Consider the following 18,432-nt stretch of genomic DNA (forward strand, 5'->3'; position numbering starts at 1 on the left):
CAGTGAGCTAGAATCAAATTGTCATTTAATGGCTAGTTGGCTGAAAGAAATTTCCAGACTTCAAACTAGACAGGCAACAAAGGCAGTGAACAGTATTTTGTAAAACAGTTCATATTTCAAATATTTTACTGAAATTATATACATAACCATTTTCTTAATGTACTTTCCCTGCCTGTGAAAATGCAGTTTTTTTCATATTCTTTATCAAGTCTTGCCTCCCTACTGTCACAGGGTGATCATATGAATGTGTGAACAGAGGAGTTTGAAAGCCTTTTGCATACTGGGCTGGAGACCAAATGTCCACTTTTACTAAAGATTACTGAGAATTGGATTATCCATTGAACTGATCTAATAAGAATCTGGAGTTCTTTCTGGAGATATTTCTGCATTGTTGTGCTCAATTTTAAAATCATTTTCAATAACAACCACTTCCTACGAAATGCTGAATTAAAAATATTTTTCATTGCAACTTTAATTTGGTTCCCATACGGCTTTACATATTTGAAACATTATCATGCTTTACTCACACTGTAATTGCTCATTCTGTACCCTAGATGTACGAGTTTAATGACTTCAGTCAACTTGTTGACCTGGCTCTTTAAGATGGCAATTTTCTCAGTAAAATTAAAAAAAAGGCAATTTTAGGCAATGATGCAAATGCACCTAGGCATATTTCTTTAAGGTCTGCACAGACCAATTCCAAATTGGAGATATGTAAAAGATGGGACGGATGTCTCTGGAAGAGATTGGTAGTTCATTTTATCTACATTTACTAGCAAAAGTTAATTGTAAGCAAATGCTCAAATCAAGTTAAATGAGAAAGCCAATACTCCCAATTTCTACTCCCTCTACTACCAGTTTAATGTTTTCTACTGATTTGTGCCTTGAAAGACCTGGAAGAATATATTTTCATGTAAAAAAAAATCACATTTAGAACAAAAACAGTTTAGAATAAATATTTGTCTGCCTTTCCTATTCAGATATAAATCAGCATGTTTTATTTGTGGATACAGACATGTTTTACGTACAGGATATATGTATGGAAGACGGCATCAACATCATTCCCCAAAACCTAAAATAAGCACAGCACTTACAGTTGTATAAACTGGAACATTCATGTTGGCACATTGTATAGGGTAACATGTTTATAAAAACAATATTAACTCAGTGCTCAGAAATAAGACATAACAAAAGTGCACATTATAGTATTTATATCAAAAATTAAAGCGCCACATTTAAGGCTCTAAATTGGCTATTTCTGGAGGTCAAAAATGGCTAAGAAGGAATTACATCATTAAAAAAAAACAAAAAAATTTAACCAACAAATATTTGTAATCTTCAAGCAAAAAAGGAAACAACTTTAAAAACCGGTTGCTTTTCCATCAAAGGTTTTTTTGAATGATTTATCCAACATATTTACACAATGAAAGGGATTAAAAGACAGTAAACCATTAATCGTAACATTCCTCTTTTTGGCTCATGTTGAATGATACATAACAAGAATCTATAGGAAAGGAAAAATCAAGGAGGAATTCCTCAAGTTACCATAAGAGAAAGCACAAAATTAATAAATTTCTGATGCCAGCTCATGCACATGCTAAAACAAGATCCTTGACTTCATCAGTAAAAATAACAAGTCATTTTGAAAACATTCTACTTGCTACTGCTCCTCAAATACTACTGCAGTCCATTGTGAATATTGCAAATATTCACAAAAACGTTGTCTGACAATAATGTTGTCTATCAAGAATTATATTGTGAAATCCAAAATATTCTTAACAGTTATTAATTTAGCCAGAAATCTAAAACTTTAACTTTATCCAATAGAAGGACAGAACTTGATCACTGATAATTGTATAGTGCACTCTAAACATAGTTGATATTGTAGCAGTTTGTGAAGAGCAGTTTTCTGTAAACACGAAGTGGCAGCAACAGACTCAGTTCTCAATACTTGCCATTTTTTCTAGATTCCTGCATGTTAAGTTTCGTAAACTATTAACAGTTGAACACTGTTAAAGATCTGATGACCTAATAATTATTTTAAAACATATAGCCCATGATGACTACCCACACACATAACATGTTCATAAACAAGTATGTATAAAGCCATTAATACATAATTGCAGTGGAACTTTTGTTTGACTTATATATTTTGTGTTGATTTTAGTCAAAAGATTAAAAGGGCCATCTTACCATAGATCAGAGAGCTTTCTTTAGCAAATTGTTTTATTTTCTTGTGGCATTACCATTTCATTAGACATGGTAATCAGAATTTGATATGCAGTTCAACTTGTAAACTGCTTTGAACAATAAAATGTATGCCCCTCTACTAGGTGTGTTCATATTATTGTTACTGGCATTTTTGTTTCTTAAAATCCTATTGCAATCTGACCATAAATTAACTGAATAGTATCAATCAGGATTGGTAATTAATTAGCAATAGAGTCCTTGTAACTTCTGGTAAGAAATCAAACAGAAGTTAGACTTGTAACTCATTTCTTGGGCAAGATTATTTTAATGTTAGGCCAATTTCGGCACCAACATGAAGTTGAAAAGGTTAAGTAAATGTACCATTCATAGACTGGCTTTTAAATGAACTGTTTTGGGTGTGTACATTTGTTCTTAAACAAGGCAACTCATCAAAGCTATTTTAGTTGGGTCTGTATTGTATTATTCTCAAATTGTGTGCATTAATTGTAAACAAAGACATTAGTGATTATGATCTATAAAATAAAATATATTTAACTTATGGAAACTGAAGTGATGCAAATACTTAAATCCATTACGATTATTAACACAATTTAACGTAAACCTTGGATCACCCATCATTGTGAAAGCAAATTACAGAATAAAAAATTTGTTTTTTAAAAAAGCGCAAAAATGGGGACTTCAATAAACTTTAGCTAACATAAGTAATAAAAATATATAAGCAAATCAAAAACAGTAAAATAAAGCTACAGGAGACATAGGTGACCGAACAAAGTTAGTAAAAAAATAAACTCAATATGTGGCTTTATACTATTGAGAATATCATGGAAATTTATGAAGTTGCTTCAGCCATTTTTGAAAAACATCTTGGAAAGTCCTTGGTATTATGAATGGACAGGTGGGGAGAGTATTATGATTTCCAATACAGAATCTAAAGTAAATTAAGAAACATAAATCCAAATTACAGCTTGTAACAGCTTTAACTGCTTGCAGGCATCCTAAACACCAGGAATCTATTGGCTAATTGATATATTAAATATTTTGTAACTGTCATAAAGGCAAAACAAAAATTGTCTCCTTCATAGAACCATAATCTTTATCAGAATTAAATTTGTATAGATGTCTACTTTTGTAATTAGTCATTAAGAACAAAGTGACGTGTATTTTTGAAAAAAAATTAAATATATGACAACCTGTATACTATAGGCCAGATTTTCTCTCAGAGTCGGGAAGACACTACTGATCTCTAAAAATGGCAGGTAGGAGTCGGATGCAGAAGTCCCACCCATTTCCAACTGGTTCAATTTTCACTGCAAGGGGAAAAGGAATGACATGAATCATGAAGAAAGGAAACTTGAACTCAGCAGGACCATTTGGAATTATCACTGAATTCAACTTGACATCATTTTGGCTATCGCAAAAGCCTGAACTATCATTGTGGGAGACAAAATTTATGGTACAAACACTCGAAGGGTGAGTAAGATTGGCATGACTGTTATAGCTGAAGTTTTTAAAATGCCCTACCTAAACTTTAAACAAAAAAGCAGGGTGCAATTGTCAGAGTTTGACAGTTTAGGTTACACAGCATCAGGTCATGCAACCTCATATGGCTCTTTGTTTCCAAAAAAAGGGCTATTTTTACTTCATTACAAATACTTAGCAAAGTTTTAATAAGCTACAATTATCTCAGTAAGTGTTGTTTCCCAGTTTGATTGACAGCTCAAAGAGGCTATGAAAGACTGTCTTTGATGTCTGTGAACAGAATTCTGATTTTAGAAGAGATCAAACATGAAGAAATTTTAACGTATTTGAAAGTAGCTTGTGGCAGTTTTGTTGCCCCCACTATCAAGTATGTAAGAGTAAGAATTGCATTACCGATTGTTTTAAGTTTATTTTTCTTCATTTTATCTGCATCCTCCAGCCCTCCAAGTCTTGATAGGAAATTTTCTAACTTGAGCTATTCACTTCAGTTGCCAAATGTCAGCCTGAGATCTCAATTGCCAGGTGATTTGAGGAAAATCATAAGACATCTGGATGAGTTTGACAGATTGCTAATTCCATTGCTGGATTAAAACACAAGACTTAACATGTTCTAGGAAAGATTGCAAGTATAGATTTGTAGGTCCTCGGGGAGGTCCAATGTGCAAAATAATTGTACAATGCAAAAAACAGAAACTCACACATGGTACCAATCAGAGAACACACAACAAAGCAATGTGCATTTTCATCCACTTTCAATTTAGTTCTCCCGTCCTACAGCTTAATGTGTTAATTTAACTGGGTCCATTTCATGAACTCAATGCATACACAACAGCTTCATTTTTAATAATAATGAATCTGAATTGTTTCACATAATTTCTGAATGCTTTCTTGATAAATAACAGCATAGATTTTTTGTTGAAAAACCAATGTTTCAGTCTAATCAATCAGGGTGTATAAAATTGATGATGTCATAGCTACACAATGCTCCCGTCTACTACTCTCCTTCAGATAAATATCTCTTGATTCAGAGAACCTTATGCACAGAGCTCCCCCATTACAAAGGAAACAACATATTTGCACGAGAGCTCCAATTCTGCAAATAAATGGCAGTGCCTTGTGTACAATTTCTGAATGCATTTGAAAAAGGCATTAATTTTTAAGTAGTTGTTTAAAACAATGCCTCCACATTTCAAAACTGAAAAACACAAATCACAGCAAACACAATGACTAGTGCTAAAGTTTCCCAGAGACTAAGTCAATCAGATGGATAATAAAAATCTTAGCATTTCATTGCAGTTTTTAGTCACAACCAATGATCTCTATGTAAAGGAAAACATTCAGACAATTATAACTCACATTCTTCTCATTGGCCGTTCATGTGCATTATTCCTTTTAGAGAGTTAATTAGGATTTAGGGCTGCTCTTTGTATTTCATTCTATCTGATGTCATTGCCAGGTGATGTTTAAGTTTTAATCCTCGTTTTAATGACTATACTTTAAAATGACTATTCAACATTTTGCTTGCATTGCTATCTGTAACTATTTTTCTTTAATTCTATTGCATTTAGTACCTAAGTATTACGGATATATTGTAGATTTGCAAACCAGTTAATTGCAACACTTTTTCTCATGTTCACTGATAAGGACAGGCTAGCAAACAGCAAAACAAGTCAAGTTTGTTGAAAGCAATCTCAGGGATCCTTACAGAAGAAATCTGATGGCCACCTTCTTCAAGTAAACTTAATTTAGGAGAAGCTAAATCTTTATTCATACCTTATCATCATTCTCCCATGACTAAATTACAATACTTACGATTTCCACCTTATGCAGATCCATACTTCCCATATTATATACTGTTAATCTTATCCCACCTAGCGATAATTCATTTTCATTTACCACCATGTTCCACTGTGAAATTCTGTACTGTTGTTATTAGGAGGTAAATGCTTAAGTGCCTTTAATAAGCAGTACAAAATACATTTAAAACCTGGCAGTAAAAGCTCATAAATAAAATTCATCAAGGCAAGTGGTTACATCATACTAAATTATTATTTTTGTTTAAAAAAAGACAATGTGGAGGTTGCCAAATACTTGTCATTTTGATACAAGGTAAAGATATGTTTCTTACTATCCCCAGTCACTGCTCCCACCTAACACCTGCTGTAGATTATGGTCTATTAACTTATATACAAAGTTCCTTATCTGCCTACACAATTAGAAGAGTTCATGAATTCTTTCTATAGGAATGAGGAAAGAAATTGAGTCAAAAAAACAAAAATCACAATGATTTCACATAACATCTGTTGATTCAACTGATGGGACTGCTGTGAGAAGCACAGGAAGAGTTTGTCACTCCACCTCCCAAAATTCATAAGGTTCATAAGAAGTTGACTGGGCTTGTATGGCACAAAAGTAAGAATTCTTTCTTCGATCTAAACTAGAAACAGACACGTATCCCTACTTCTTAGTAGGGTTTCCTGATGTAAAATAATGCTTGCTGAAGTCCCATCAAACAAACTATGATTGAGAGATTCAAACCTAGGTGGCTAAGTTGTGGTGCGACTACTGCCACACTTTCTGAACCACTTAATATTATGGAAATAAATAATGTGTTCAATCTTCAGTGATGCTTTCTGAGAAGCACCATTATATTTAGTGCCAATCTGCTCCAAATTCAATTTATTAATTTGTAAAAAAATGACCAGTAACATGACCACAGGTGACTCACTGCATGGAGTTTACACATTCTCCCTATGTCTGTGTGGGTTTCCTCTGGTTAGGTGGATTGGCCATGCTAAATTGCCCAGTGTCCAGGGATGTGCAGGCTAGGTGGGTTATCCATGGGAAATGCAGAGTTACAGATATAGGGTCAAGGGGTGGGTTGGGTTGGGTTGGATGCTCCTCAGAGAGGTGATAGGGACTCAATGGGTCAAATGGCCTGCTTCCAACACTGTAGGGATTCTATGATAAAGCAAATTATAATTTTCACATTAAATTGGAACTTTCAAACTGGAATTGTAGCCTGTTCTAGATAAAACTGGTTTTCTTTACTTGCTTATAGGATGTGAACACTTCTTACTAGACTAGCCAGAGGGTAGATAAGAGTCAACGACATTTGTGGATCTGGAATTACATGTAGGCCAGACCAGGTAAGGATGGCAGATTTCCTTCCTGAAAAGACAGTAAGGAATCAGTTGGGTTTTTACAACAGTTAACAGTGGTTACATGATCTCCCTTAGGGTAGCTTTTAATTCCAGATTTTTAAAAACGTACTGAACTCAAATTTCATTATGTACTACCTTGGGATTTGAACTGATGTTGCCAGAACATTAAACATTACCTCCCAAAATACACTTTATCAAATCTTAACTAACATATGCTCTAATGAAGCATAGACTCTGGTTCCTCCCCTGAACTTTGATACTACAGCTTCCTTCACTTCAATGTAGCTAGCCATTCAAAAACAGAGCAATGACATCAAACAGAATAATAATTAGGTAGAAAAACACACATTTAGAAGGAGTAACAAAAGCTTATGCAAGCCAATATGAAGCTGAACTTTTGCTAGAAAATAAATCAATGAGGTATTTGTTTTTTTTGCGACTGTTGTATTTATAATACTGATATAAATACAGGGTATCAGCTGAATTTGAAAAGAGACTCCACTGTGGAATTTTACTTCAGAAATTTTAGTTGATATATTTTTATACTAATCGATTTCCAACTACAATTGAGAGCAGCTTCTTAAGATAGCTTAATTCGGTTTGATAACTGAAAAATAATAGAACTGTTGATCAAATCATTACCTGCACAGAGAATTCAGAACAATCAATTTGATTGCTCAGATATATACTTAAAAATTTTTTCAAATCTTTGGACATCAATGGTAACGATTAATAGCAGCACACTTACTTGAGGAAGGATTGGAGCTGTTTCACAGAAGGGTCGCTAGATTGATTCCAAAGATGAGGGGTTTGTTTTACTAAGAGAGATGGAGTAGTTTAGGTGTATAATCTCTGGAGTTTAGAAGAAACAGAGGAGATCTAGTTGAGGTGTATAAGATGCTAAAGGGATCAACAAAGTAAACTTAGAATGGATGTTTTCTACAATCTGAAAATGAGAGGTCTAATTTTAGATAAGAAGTAGTGGATTTAAATCAGAGAAGAGGAGAAATTACTTCTCTCGAAGTGTCAAGAATATGTCGAATTCACTACCCAGAGTATGTTGGCTGCCAGGATATTGAGTACATTTAAAGAGGAGACAGACACATTTTTGATTAGTAATGGGCTGGAGGATTATGGAGAATGGACAAAAAAGTGGAATTTTGATTTTGTGTCTTGGGCCTGCAAATAGAATGTAGCAGGGAGTGTATGAATATGAACTTGAACACAATCCCCTCAAATAAAACAAGTTCCCAAACTCAGCCATTCATTTATTGGAAGAATCTGAATCGAAGTCAAGTTTGTTTGGACAGGAAGGGAAAAATATTTTGAGCAGCTCTTAGTGGCTGATTACAAAATACAACTGCTTTGAGAGCAGGTTCCATGCGTGACCTCACATGGAACAGTAAAAGGTTTAAGAGTAGTAGGTCACAAAATTAACCCTATCCCCGTTCACCCTTAACAGTTATTGTCAATTCGTTTTACTGTGGGGGTCATGGTGCCATTGATATTCACTGTTGTCCCTTGATTGCATGGTGCAGTGTAAAGCCTTTGCTTGAAATTGTGACCCTTGAAAGAGAGGATCACATATTTCTTCTCTATTCTAAATTATCCTTTAAAGTAAAAAAAACTCTGCAAAATCATTATTGCAATAATTCGATTCCAAGTGTCCATCATTCCTGGTTGTGTGTGTACTGGGAATGTAAACTATTAACTTTGAGTTTTTCTCTTGACATTTTAAAGCGGAGAAGAGAGTCATAAACAGCTGAAACCCTATTATTAAATATTTTAGCAGACAGTGGCTTGGAGGCAGCTTGAGGGAAAGCAACTACCATTCAGCAGAAACTCCAACAAACACACAGGTCAACATGCAAGAAAACAAAACAGAAGTATCACATGACCATAACTTGTATATCATATAGCAAACAAAATAAAACGAAAGAAAAATGTGCTGTTGAGTCACAAGGAGTGACCCTCAGAAGGTGGGCACAGGTACAGCAACAGGGCGAGCATGCAGATCGGGAAAAGTAGACTGAAGTTTGATATTGGGCAGTGCTATAAACAAAATAATAATAATGATGTGATGGTAACAAAGAAATCTACCACATACCAGATGTGTGTATTACATGACCACAAATACCTTTAGCAAGCCTGATTTGATTTATTTTCAATTTCTCCATGCTTTGGCAAAAACAACACAATTCACACTATACTGTAATGTGAATCAAGCATACCTGCAGTACATACAAAGATCTAAAATCATGATAGCTAGTTAAGTGGTTGTAACTAAATAACATGGCATTAATGCATAGGCACAAATGCCTCTGGCATTTTATTTGAAGAATATTAATGGGTACAACTTGAGAAATATTTGAATTGTTTTGACAAGGGATGAATGGAAATTGAGAAGAAGAAAATAAGTTATTTGAAATTCAATTTTAGAAAATATTTAGAATAGGTGAAAAGTCACTACTATTCTCTTAATGGGTAGTTACACATGAATTGTTAACAGCTCCCACACGCAACACAATTTTATCTTTGAGGAAGGGAAACCACATATTGCCTTTCCAGCATAAATTTACCCTGTAACAAAAGGGGACATTTAAAAAAAACCCTCAATATTTCCAAAGTCACATGCACAAGTTAGAAAATCAGAAACTTAAAGGAAAGCAGCATTCAGGTTACATAAATACAGGAATGGCTTGTGGCGAGTCCAGAAGATGCCTTCTCTTGTTATATAGTACAATAAATAGATTTATGAGATACCTTTAATTTCAATCTACAGTTCTCTCATTTTGCTCTCCCCCACCCAATCCCAAGAAACACTTTACTCTGGCTTGAATGTCAATTTTAGGTGTGAGTTGTCCAAAACGGTACACTGTTACTACTGTGGTCATGGAGTACATGTGTTCTGGTAAGTGGATTTCAAAATTCACTTATTTTTTGGTTCTTTCATTTTAAAAATGGGAAGCAACTTTAATAGTGGCATGCATCAGAAAACTGCTTTTGTTTTTAATATGGAAAAGTAGCCAAGTTATTAAGAGCAATGGATGGCATGCCATAAAATAAATAGCAGGCACTTGCACCTTTTGTTCATGTATTTTTAGCCCCCCCCTTTCGTGATTTGCATTTTATCATTAAAAACCAAACCAAATCAATAATCCAGCTAATCTTCCATTTTTAAAATAGTTAAGCAGAAGAATGTGTCCTTGCGTACCAGCTCGCCCCGTGATTCTTGGACCAGCACACCACCTTAGGTACCTAGAGTCCAGAAAGAGGTAGAAAGAGACATGTTAGTAACATAATGAACTGAGTTAGAAATATGCTAGAAGTCTTACAGGTCAATACCACTTTAAAAAATAAATATTACAAGAACTCTTGTACGTGGGCAGCACGGTGGCACAGTGGTTAGCACTGCTGCCTCACAGTGTCAGAGACCCGGGTTCAATTCCCACCTCAGGCGACTGACTGTGTGGAGTTTGCACATTCTCCCTGTGGCTGCGTCGGTTTCCGTCAGGTGCTCCGGTTTCCTCCCACAATCCAAAAAAAGTGCAGGTTAGGTGAATTGGCCATGCTAAATTGCCCGTACTGTTAGGTGAAGGGGTAAATGTAAGAGTATGGGTCTGGGTGGTATATGCTTCGGCGGGTCGGTGTGGACTTGTTGGGCCGAAGGGCCTGTTTCCACACTGTAAGTAATCTAAAACTTATTCAAAGATGGAAAAATGGTGAACCTGGGTCCAGCTGGAAACCTCTGGTATTTTTTGCCACAGCTACAATAAAAAGGGAACAGGTTAAGCAGGGAATGCTAGAAATCTGAAGTCTCAATAAAAAAAAACTGAGGAATACACAACAGGATTGCCAGCAGAGGACTGAAAGAGAAAAATGTTAACACTAAGTATGACAAAGTTGAAAATATTCAATTAAACAGAACATTATTGAAAGGAGTGACATTTTATCAAAGCTTTTCATTACATGTACGTAGCTGGACAAATGCTCAAATTGTAAATTTAAAATGATCACAAGGACTAATACTACAGGAGGAAACAACACTGATTGGTTGGCAAGTTAACTCAGATTGGCTGAGATGTTGCTATAGCAAAAAGAATAAGGAACTGCGAGATCCACAAAACTCCTGGTAGTTGCAAATGTTGCGTGAAGTTTTATCAAAATGGGCAACATCAAGGGCCCTACAAATATGTATTAAAACTTGCTGTCTAAAAAGGTTGATAGAGGAATTAAAGTCTTCAATGGGAGTTTGGCTTCTGTTCCCTTAAGGTCATAGGTCTCATAGCCCACAGTATATGCTCTGTTAGTTCTAGGATTCAACATTATTTGCTGTGTTTTTGTCTTAACTACAATGTCCGGTCTGAAAGATATCTCTTTTAAACACAGTCACAGATACAATCTGTGTTGTTACCAAAGAAAATAAGTTGTAGTCCCAACAAGACAAATAAACTTACATGATTTTCTTTTTAATAAACATTTGAATTAAATCAGAACTGACAATAAAAACAGCTATCAACTTGAGTAGAATGCTGGTTCAAAGTATGGTACTTTCAATATTGGAAGTTAAAATACAAAATCATACAACATGATGACACGATCTGACAGCAATAAATGCTTCTTTTCAAACATTTTGATTTTGTCTACCTATACACAGGTTTTCCTAACTTTCTGCTTATTACTTCTTCCTATAAATTGAATAATTATTATTTGAATACTAACTAAATTTAAGTGAATTTTGGCAAATAAATGCTGGCAGGTTTTTGTGAATTGTTCACACCAACTCTAAATACTATGATTCATTAGCTTGGTTACAATTTGTAATATTTCTGAGAACTTTTAATTTCTCAAATATCTTCCATGAAGGCACAAACACAGTCCCCATCACCAAATAAGTTATTTTATCATGCAAGTCAAACAGATATAGTAGCAATGAAATGATAAGATCTGGATTCAATTCCCCATTCTGAGCTATCAAACCCATCCACATTGTAGTGAAGTGATCCCAATAGAAGTTCCTTAATCTCCCATAAGACAAGATGAAGGACATAAAGTCACATAAAGAGCCACCTACAAAAGTGGCTTATAGCAGGTTTCTGCACATCCTCTTGATTACATGAGATGCATGATCTGGGAATTAAATGGAGTTGGGGTGAGTAAATGATTTGTTTTAAGAACATGAAATCTCATCACCATGCCTTCCTGAAAGAAATTGCAAAAGAGAAGCCTTTGCTCAATTTCACTGAAACATAATACAGGTACTACATTGCAATTTTAACTGCAACATAAATGCTAAACACTTTCAATGACCATTCCTTCAAAGGGCTGAGGCATTGACTTGCACTCAAACTTTATGAACTGGTAACTTTGGAAATAAATACACTTCCAAATAATGAAGCAAAAGATTAATATTTTGTTGTTGATATACATTTATTATTCTTTCATCAATTCTACACCTGCATAAAGCAGTTGTAATTTCTGACTTTGTATTGCTTATTATTCCAAAACCAACAATGAAGATATTTATCAACCAAACTATATTGTTGTGCTATGAAACCTAGAAAATTCTTGGAGTTAACTATACAAGATATAGAGGCAGAAACTGGCAACATTAACCTGCTCTGCATTCAACAACATAAGGCTGATTTTCTATCTCAACTCCAACTGCCATTCCATTCCCACACCCCTTTATTCCTCTAGTCTCCAATATAATTAATGACTGAGCATCAAGAGCCTGACAGGTACTTAAGTATAAAGATTTACAATGTGCCTCATTAAAAAAAATCTAACTTCAGTCTTAAATAGTTGAGTCCTTATCCTACAGCAATGACTCCTATTTCTAGACTCTCCAATTCGGACAACCTTCCACATTGACTCTTCCAAGTCCCATAAGAATTCTATAAATTCCAACAAAATCACCTCTCATCCATCTAAACTACAGAGCAAAGACTCTGTCTAAGCAATTGTTACACAACACCCGTCTCATACTCGACAATCTAGTGAATCTTAGCTGCAACTTAAACAATGCAACATTTACATCAGGTAAGAATATGGCATTCAGTACTCTTTAGTTTTGACCAGGTCTACCAGAATGTTTAAAATACAAATCTCAAAACCGATTTTGGCTCTATATTTTTATATATTAAATAAAGTTCAAGTTTTTGGACATAGAAAAATACTTTTTGTTGGAATCTATCAAACATGTTAACCTCATTGCTTGCTTGGCAATAACATACTGATTAACCATTGTCTGGGATTGTTATACAGCAACTTAAATGTGCCGGAAGGATATTATAGAGAGCATGCAATACGTATACTAAAACATACAAACTTGTACACTAATAACAGGAATGCATTACATATTGATTTTCTGAATTACACAGAGTTCAGCTATACATCAAAATTACATGAGGTCGTAAACAATTATTTACTCAATATAATGAGCTCTGTACTACCAGCTGAAGGTCAGCATTCATAAATGTGAATTTGGCATGATGGCAGAATGTCAGTTAGTGACATGAAAGCAAAATATAGCACAGGCTACAATTTTGCAACACAAAAATGTGGGCAATACTCAACAGGTCTGGAAACCAGAGGGTGGGTAAGAGAACAGGGGGTGGGGGGAGTGGAAGGAAGTGGAGGGAGAACAGAAAAAAAAGGGGGGAGCTCGTAGGAAGAGGAGCATGTAGGAGGGGGAAGCATCTGGGGGGGCATGTGTGGTGGAGGCAGGGAGAGCGAAAAAATGTGTAGGAGGTGGGGAGAGCAGAAAGATTTGTGGGGGGAAGAGTGTGGAGGATGCGTGCGGGGGGTGGGGGTGCATGGGGGCAGGAAGGGAAGGGGGGGCGAAAGGACACACATACACAAAGTTAATCCTTTCGTGCCTGACTTTTCAATTGAAAGTTCTGAAGAAATCTTGAACCATTAACTCTGGACAAGACATCTTGACTTCTGGGAATGGGCTTTGAACAACAGAAGCAGAAGAAATGGATAGAGTCAGGCTCCCATAAAACCAGGGTTTTAGTTTAGCTTTCAGCAATTGCTGGGGTCATAAAGATGGATGTGGAAGCTGTTATTCCTCGAGGTTATGGCTGGAGTTCTCTCTGTTCTGAGAATTGCATGTGAGAACGATTTACTTGTACTGAATTTGCCTTTGCCAAGGATGTTAATGTATTGGAATAGTTGCTGTTTAGTAGTTAAATAATCTGTTATTCTGTTCACTTTTCCAATAGGGATAAAATTAAACTAATTCTTTTTTCTTTTGTTTGTATTTCAACTGTCAGAGTCACAGAGATATACAGCATGGAAACAGACCCTCCGGTCCAATCCGTCCATGCTGACCAGATATCCCAACCCAATCTAGTCCAAGTAAGGATAAAGTGTGCTTTCTTAAAGCTGAGAAGTGTAACCAATCAAATTACATCTGGAATATATCACCTTACACTTGCCATTAAATTTAAAAAAAAAGTTAGGTCTAGGCTATCTTGATATATTTGAAGGGGGTTTGGTCTGGTCCATAACAACAGAGTGACACTCCTCTTGGAGATGTGTGTCCATGTGACCACAGGGCCACACTTCAGGGTATACTATTACAACCAGCACCACCTGAGCCAAAATAGTCCAGCCTCTGTTGCTCTCTTCACAGGTGCTGCCAGACCTGATAAAAGTTCTAGCATTTTTGGTTTAAATTACTCACATCAGAATGGATAGTACATAAGGGACAAATTCTGACACTATTTCTTAGAACCACTTCTACTTCAGATTGTGGAATCAAACTGGGTGTTTCTGTTTGTGCAATTATTCTAGCCTGCAAATAGGAATATACTGTGGAATAGTGTTAAAGATACCAAAAGGGCCTTTCCTGACATATTTGGTGAATTGCAATTCCCGCTCAGACTTTAAACATAAACTGTATATTGGATATACAAGTTGCTGTGTTGCGGAAATTCCAATATAGGATGCAACTGGTATGGAACTTAGTGCTCAGGTAACAATAATTACATTGGAAATAGTTGCATACTGTTTGATTTGGCAACAAATCCATTTTCAACAAATATAAGGAGTTAAGACATCGAGCACATGACACTTTCATTATATCAGAACTGATTAGCTTTAAAATGTATACCAAAATTTCTTTCAAAATGATTTGTTTTAGAAAAAGATAAAATAAGTGAAGCAGTGCATTAAACAAATAGCCAAACTTGTAACACTAATAAATTGATGGATCGTAACAAAGCACTTTCAGCTTGTAGATTTAGTACTGGTTCCATTCTACATAAATATCTCTGTGCACCTAACAACTCACTCCCAATATGATACTTAGACTCAGAAGAATGATAATTTGTAAACGTCCAGACTTGATTTGCAAAGCAGTTGCATTTAATACTATGACACACACAACCACTTTGCTCAGGTTCTCTTAAACACAAAGCAAGTAGATTAACAGCTGAAAAAGTACATCAATTCAAGTAAAATGTAGTTCAAACAAAGCTGCTGCCCTACACATACCTAGTATGCTAAATGGATAATAATGATCATTACCCTCATCAAATATGAACAGCATAAAATTTAAAATTAACAGCTTTTAAAAAAACTGTCAAGTAATAAAGGTATTGATATTGTAATACAGTGGACCAACTGAAATGTACAAGTTATACAATGAGTGCTATGTTTTAAAGAGAAAACACTACCATATTACTTAAAACAGATATGTCAATTAGTAAGCTAATGAATTGCATAATTCTTGATCCAGAATTTTAAGCTGGATACAACTTCAACATGGAGAAATTCAATTTTTTGTAATGACTGTTTTCTAAATTGACAATTATTTAATGTCCAATAATAATAACCAGTTCCTCAATTATAGTGGTCCTCACTGAGAACTATCCTATTAGACAGAGATGGGGAAAAAAAAGTGAAAGAGAAACAATGAATTTTCATTTATATTGCACCTTTCATTATTCCTGAACATCCTAGAGTTCTTTACAGCTAATGAAATACTTTGAACTGTAATTATTGCTGTAATGTAGCACAATGTCAGTGATGAAACAGCAAGACAGCAAAAATATCTCCACTGAAAACCATCTAGACTACAACTGGGCTTTCACTGCAGCGCACACCTTACTCTTGAGTATCTAGGAGATTCTGTTCATGAGTAAGCAGTTAAAATTTTGTTTAATAAATAAAATTAAGTAGTCATTCAACAAAAGATTAAAATATGCATACAAATTAGAAACATAAGTGATGTAATTGATTTGAGCATTACGTTTAAATTTTCTAAGATATCATTAAGTGATTTTAATTTTCAAACTTAAAAATGGGTGGGTATGGACCATGGTTATTAATTTTCACAATAAACTAATCCCAGTATTGGCACCGACATAAGTTTGTGACAAATGCAATCTCATTCAGTCAACAACAAAACACATTTGTATATTCTCCCTCTCTCTTCTACACAATCTTTTTAAAAAAAGTTTATATATGCACAATGATCCTGTATATTGCACTTAGTTGTATTCTCATTTCTGTTGTGTAACACAGATCATGCCCTGTAAGACATACGTTCACCTCAAGTTTTCTTAAAACTAGATGTAAGTCATTGCACCTTTGGTATTTCTGTCCAAATATACTTCCACATAGGATGTTGGAACGTATCCTTCCTCGTCTTCATTCCGTCGAACTCTTGTCCAACCATCTCCTTTATCCTCCTCTATCACACTCAGTGTTTCTCCTTCTGCCATTGCTATTGTTCCTTCATTTTGACCTGAATTGAAATGTGAAATAAATGAGATGACAAACACGAACTCCTTTCTTCTTTTCAATCATCCTTTTGCATGCTATAAAGCCTCTAATCTACAATTTGAGACAACAGTAGCTTCCTTGAGAACGTGTAGATTAGTTAATTATCTTCAGTTGGGATACAGAATTGTGTACTGTTGCTGCCTTTTTTTCTTTATGAACCCTGATTCCAATTAAAACAAAACGCATAAAAAGGCTTGGTCTGCGTTCCTCATTTCGCACATTTTTTTCTGTTCATATTGCAGCCATCTCAGCCCTAATCTAATGACAATTTTGTTCTGTAATTGTCTTCTGGTTAACTCTTCTGTCATCAGTGACCACCCTTGCCAAGGTAATTGAAGTAAACTTGGACCCTTTTGTTCAGTGACGTAACGGTGTGCATTTTAAACCCATTTTACTTTCCTATCGAACAGCATAAGCAAACAATCATTTTGGCATCTCTAAAAAGCACAAGTAAAAGTTTGATTCTCATCCTTTCCCACTCTCTTGATAGTTCATCACTATATCCATTTAAAATAAATACTTCCCTAAGAATTCAGTGGGAATGATTCAGTAGGGTTAGAGAGGCGTGATTAATTGACTCATTCTACTCTTGGGCCAGCATTTCAACAGTAATTAGTCCCTAGCCTCAACAAGCACATGGCAGGCCAGTGAATTTACTATGGGAAATTGTAGGGGTAAACCTAGCACTCCAAACGATATCTGGTTGGATATCTAGGAATTAAAACAAATTCAGAGAGGCTTCTGAGCAATAGTTTCCTCTGCAATGTATATATACCTTCAAAAGGATACATGGCTTTGCATGTGCCGATTGCTGCCAGTACTTCCTCATCATCAAATTCATCATCAAACTCGCACTGTGCTGCGACTTTTAATTCAGGGTCCTGGTTCTGTTCTTCGGTATAACTACCATCAGGGCTGCTCAAGAATGAAATACACAAAGTAACTATAGAACAGTGAGACCCAAACTATATAGAAATAGATGCACACACAACTGTTGAATTAGGAGAAATGGAGATGGTTCAGGAAGGGAATGAAATATCAGGTAACAACATACAGGATTTATTGCACTATAATCATAAATATATTTTCTGTCTCACAGCAATTAATAAATAAAGAAATACTTACTCCAAATAACAGTGAATTAACTTATTTCAAAAATTTACTTTATTCATAGAAATCTTTTGATATCTGTACAGTTGGTGATGCCATTCATATGTATACATTGCATGTCTTCACATACAGAGGTCAGACTGAGTCAATTGTATTTACAAGTCTGTAAGTTAACCATCCAGCCTCTTAGTGTTTAGCTGAGGCGTCAGCAGAGCCCAACTGAGAGCTCAGTGGGCAGCACAGTGGCACAGTGGTTAGCATTGCTGCTTCACAGTGCCAGAGACCCGGGTTCAATTCCTGCTTAAGGCAACTGTCTGTATGGAGTTTGCACATTCTCCCAGTTTCTGCGTGGGTTTCCTCCCACAGTCCAAAAAAATGTGCAGGTTAGGTGAATGCTAAATTGCCCGTAGTGTTAGGTGAAGGGTAAATGTAGGGGAATGGGTCTGGGTGGGTTGCTCTTCGGAGGGTCGGTGTGGACATGTTGGGCCGAAGGGCCTGTTTCCACACTGTAAATAATCTAATCTAATCAAACTACTGGGTATGACCCCGTTCTACTTTGGCAGGCAGACCTTATATGGTGGTCTTTCCCCATCACACCTTGGTGACAGCTGCTCCAAGCTCCAACGTGTCCCTCAACATCTAGAGTTGGACCTTGGAATGTGCCAGTCTG

At 35.6% G+C, this 18,432-nt stretch overlaps 1 protein-coding gene across 14 annotated transcripts in view; it reads right to left on the reverse strand.

The window, feature by feature from the left end:
- Positions 1-975: 975 nt before the first annotated feature.
- fnbp1b (formin binding protein 1b) overlaps positions 976-18,432 on the reverse strand; it is a 228,252-nt gene continuing 210,795 nt past the window's right edge. For 3 of the 14 annotated variants that reach the window (XM_072565697.1, XM_072565702.1, XM_072565704.1), the window contains 2 exons: positions 17,428-17,570; positions 10,840-16,614 (listed from right to left, as the gene is read on the reverse strand). In XM_072565697.1, coding sequence (XP_072421798.1) covers positions 16,436-16,614; positions 17,428-17,570 — 322 coding nt within the window. In that variant the 3' untranslated portion in view covers positions 10,840-16,435. Of the gene's footprint in view, positions 10,113-10,839; positions 16,615-17,427; positions 17,571-18,432 lie in introns of those variants that run through there. The other 11 variants (XM_072565692.1, XM_072565698.1, XM_072565703.1 and 8 more) reach the window with 8 other exon arrangements.

This window comes from Chiloscyllium punctatum, chromosome 49, assembly GCF_047496795.1.
Source record: "Chiloscyllium punctatum isolate Juve2018m chromosome 49, sChiPun1.3, whole genome shotgun sequence".
Classification (NCBI taxonomy): domain Eukaryota; kingdom Metazoa; phylum Chordata; class Chondrichthyes; order Orectolobiformes; family Hemiscylliidae; genus Chiloscyllium; species Chiloscyllium punctatum.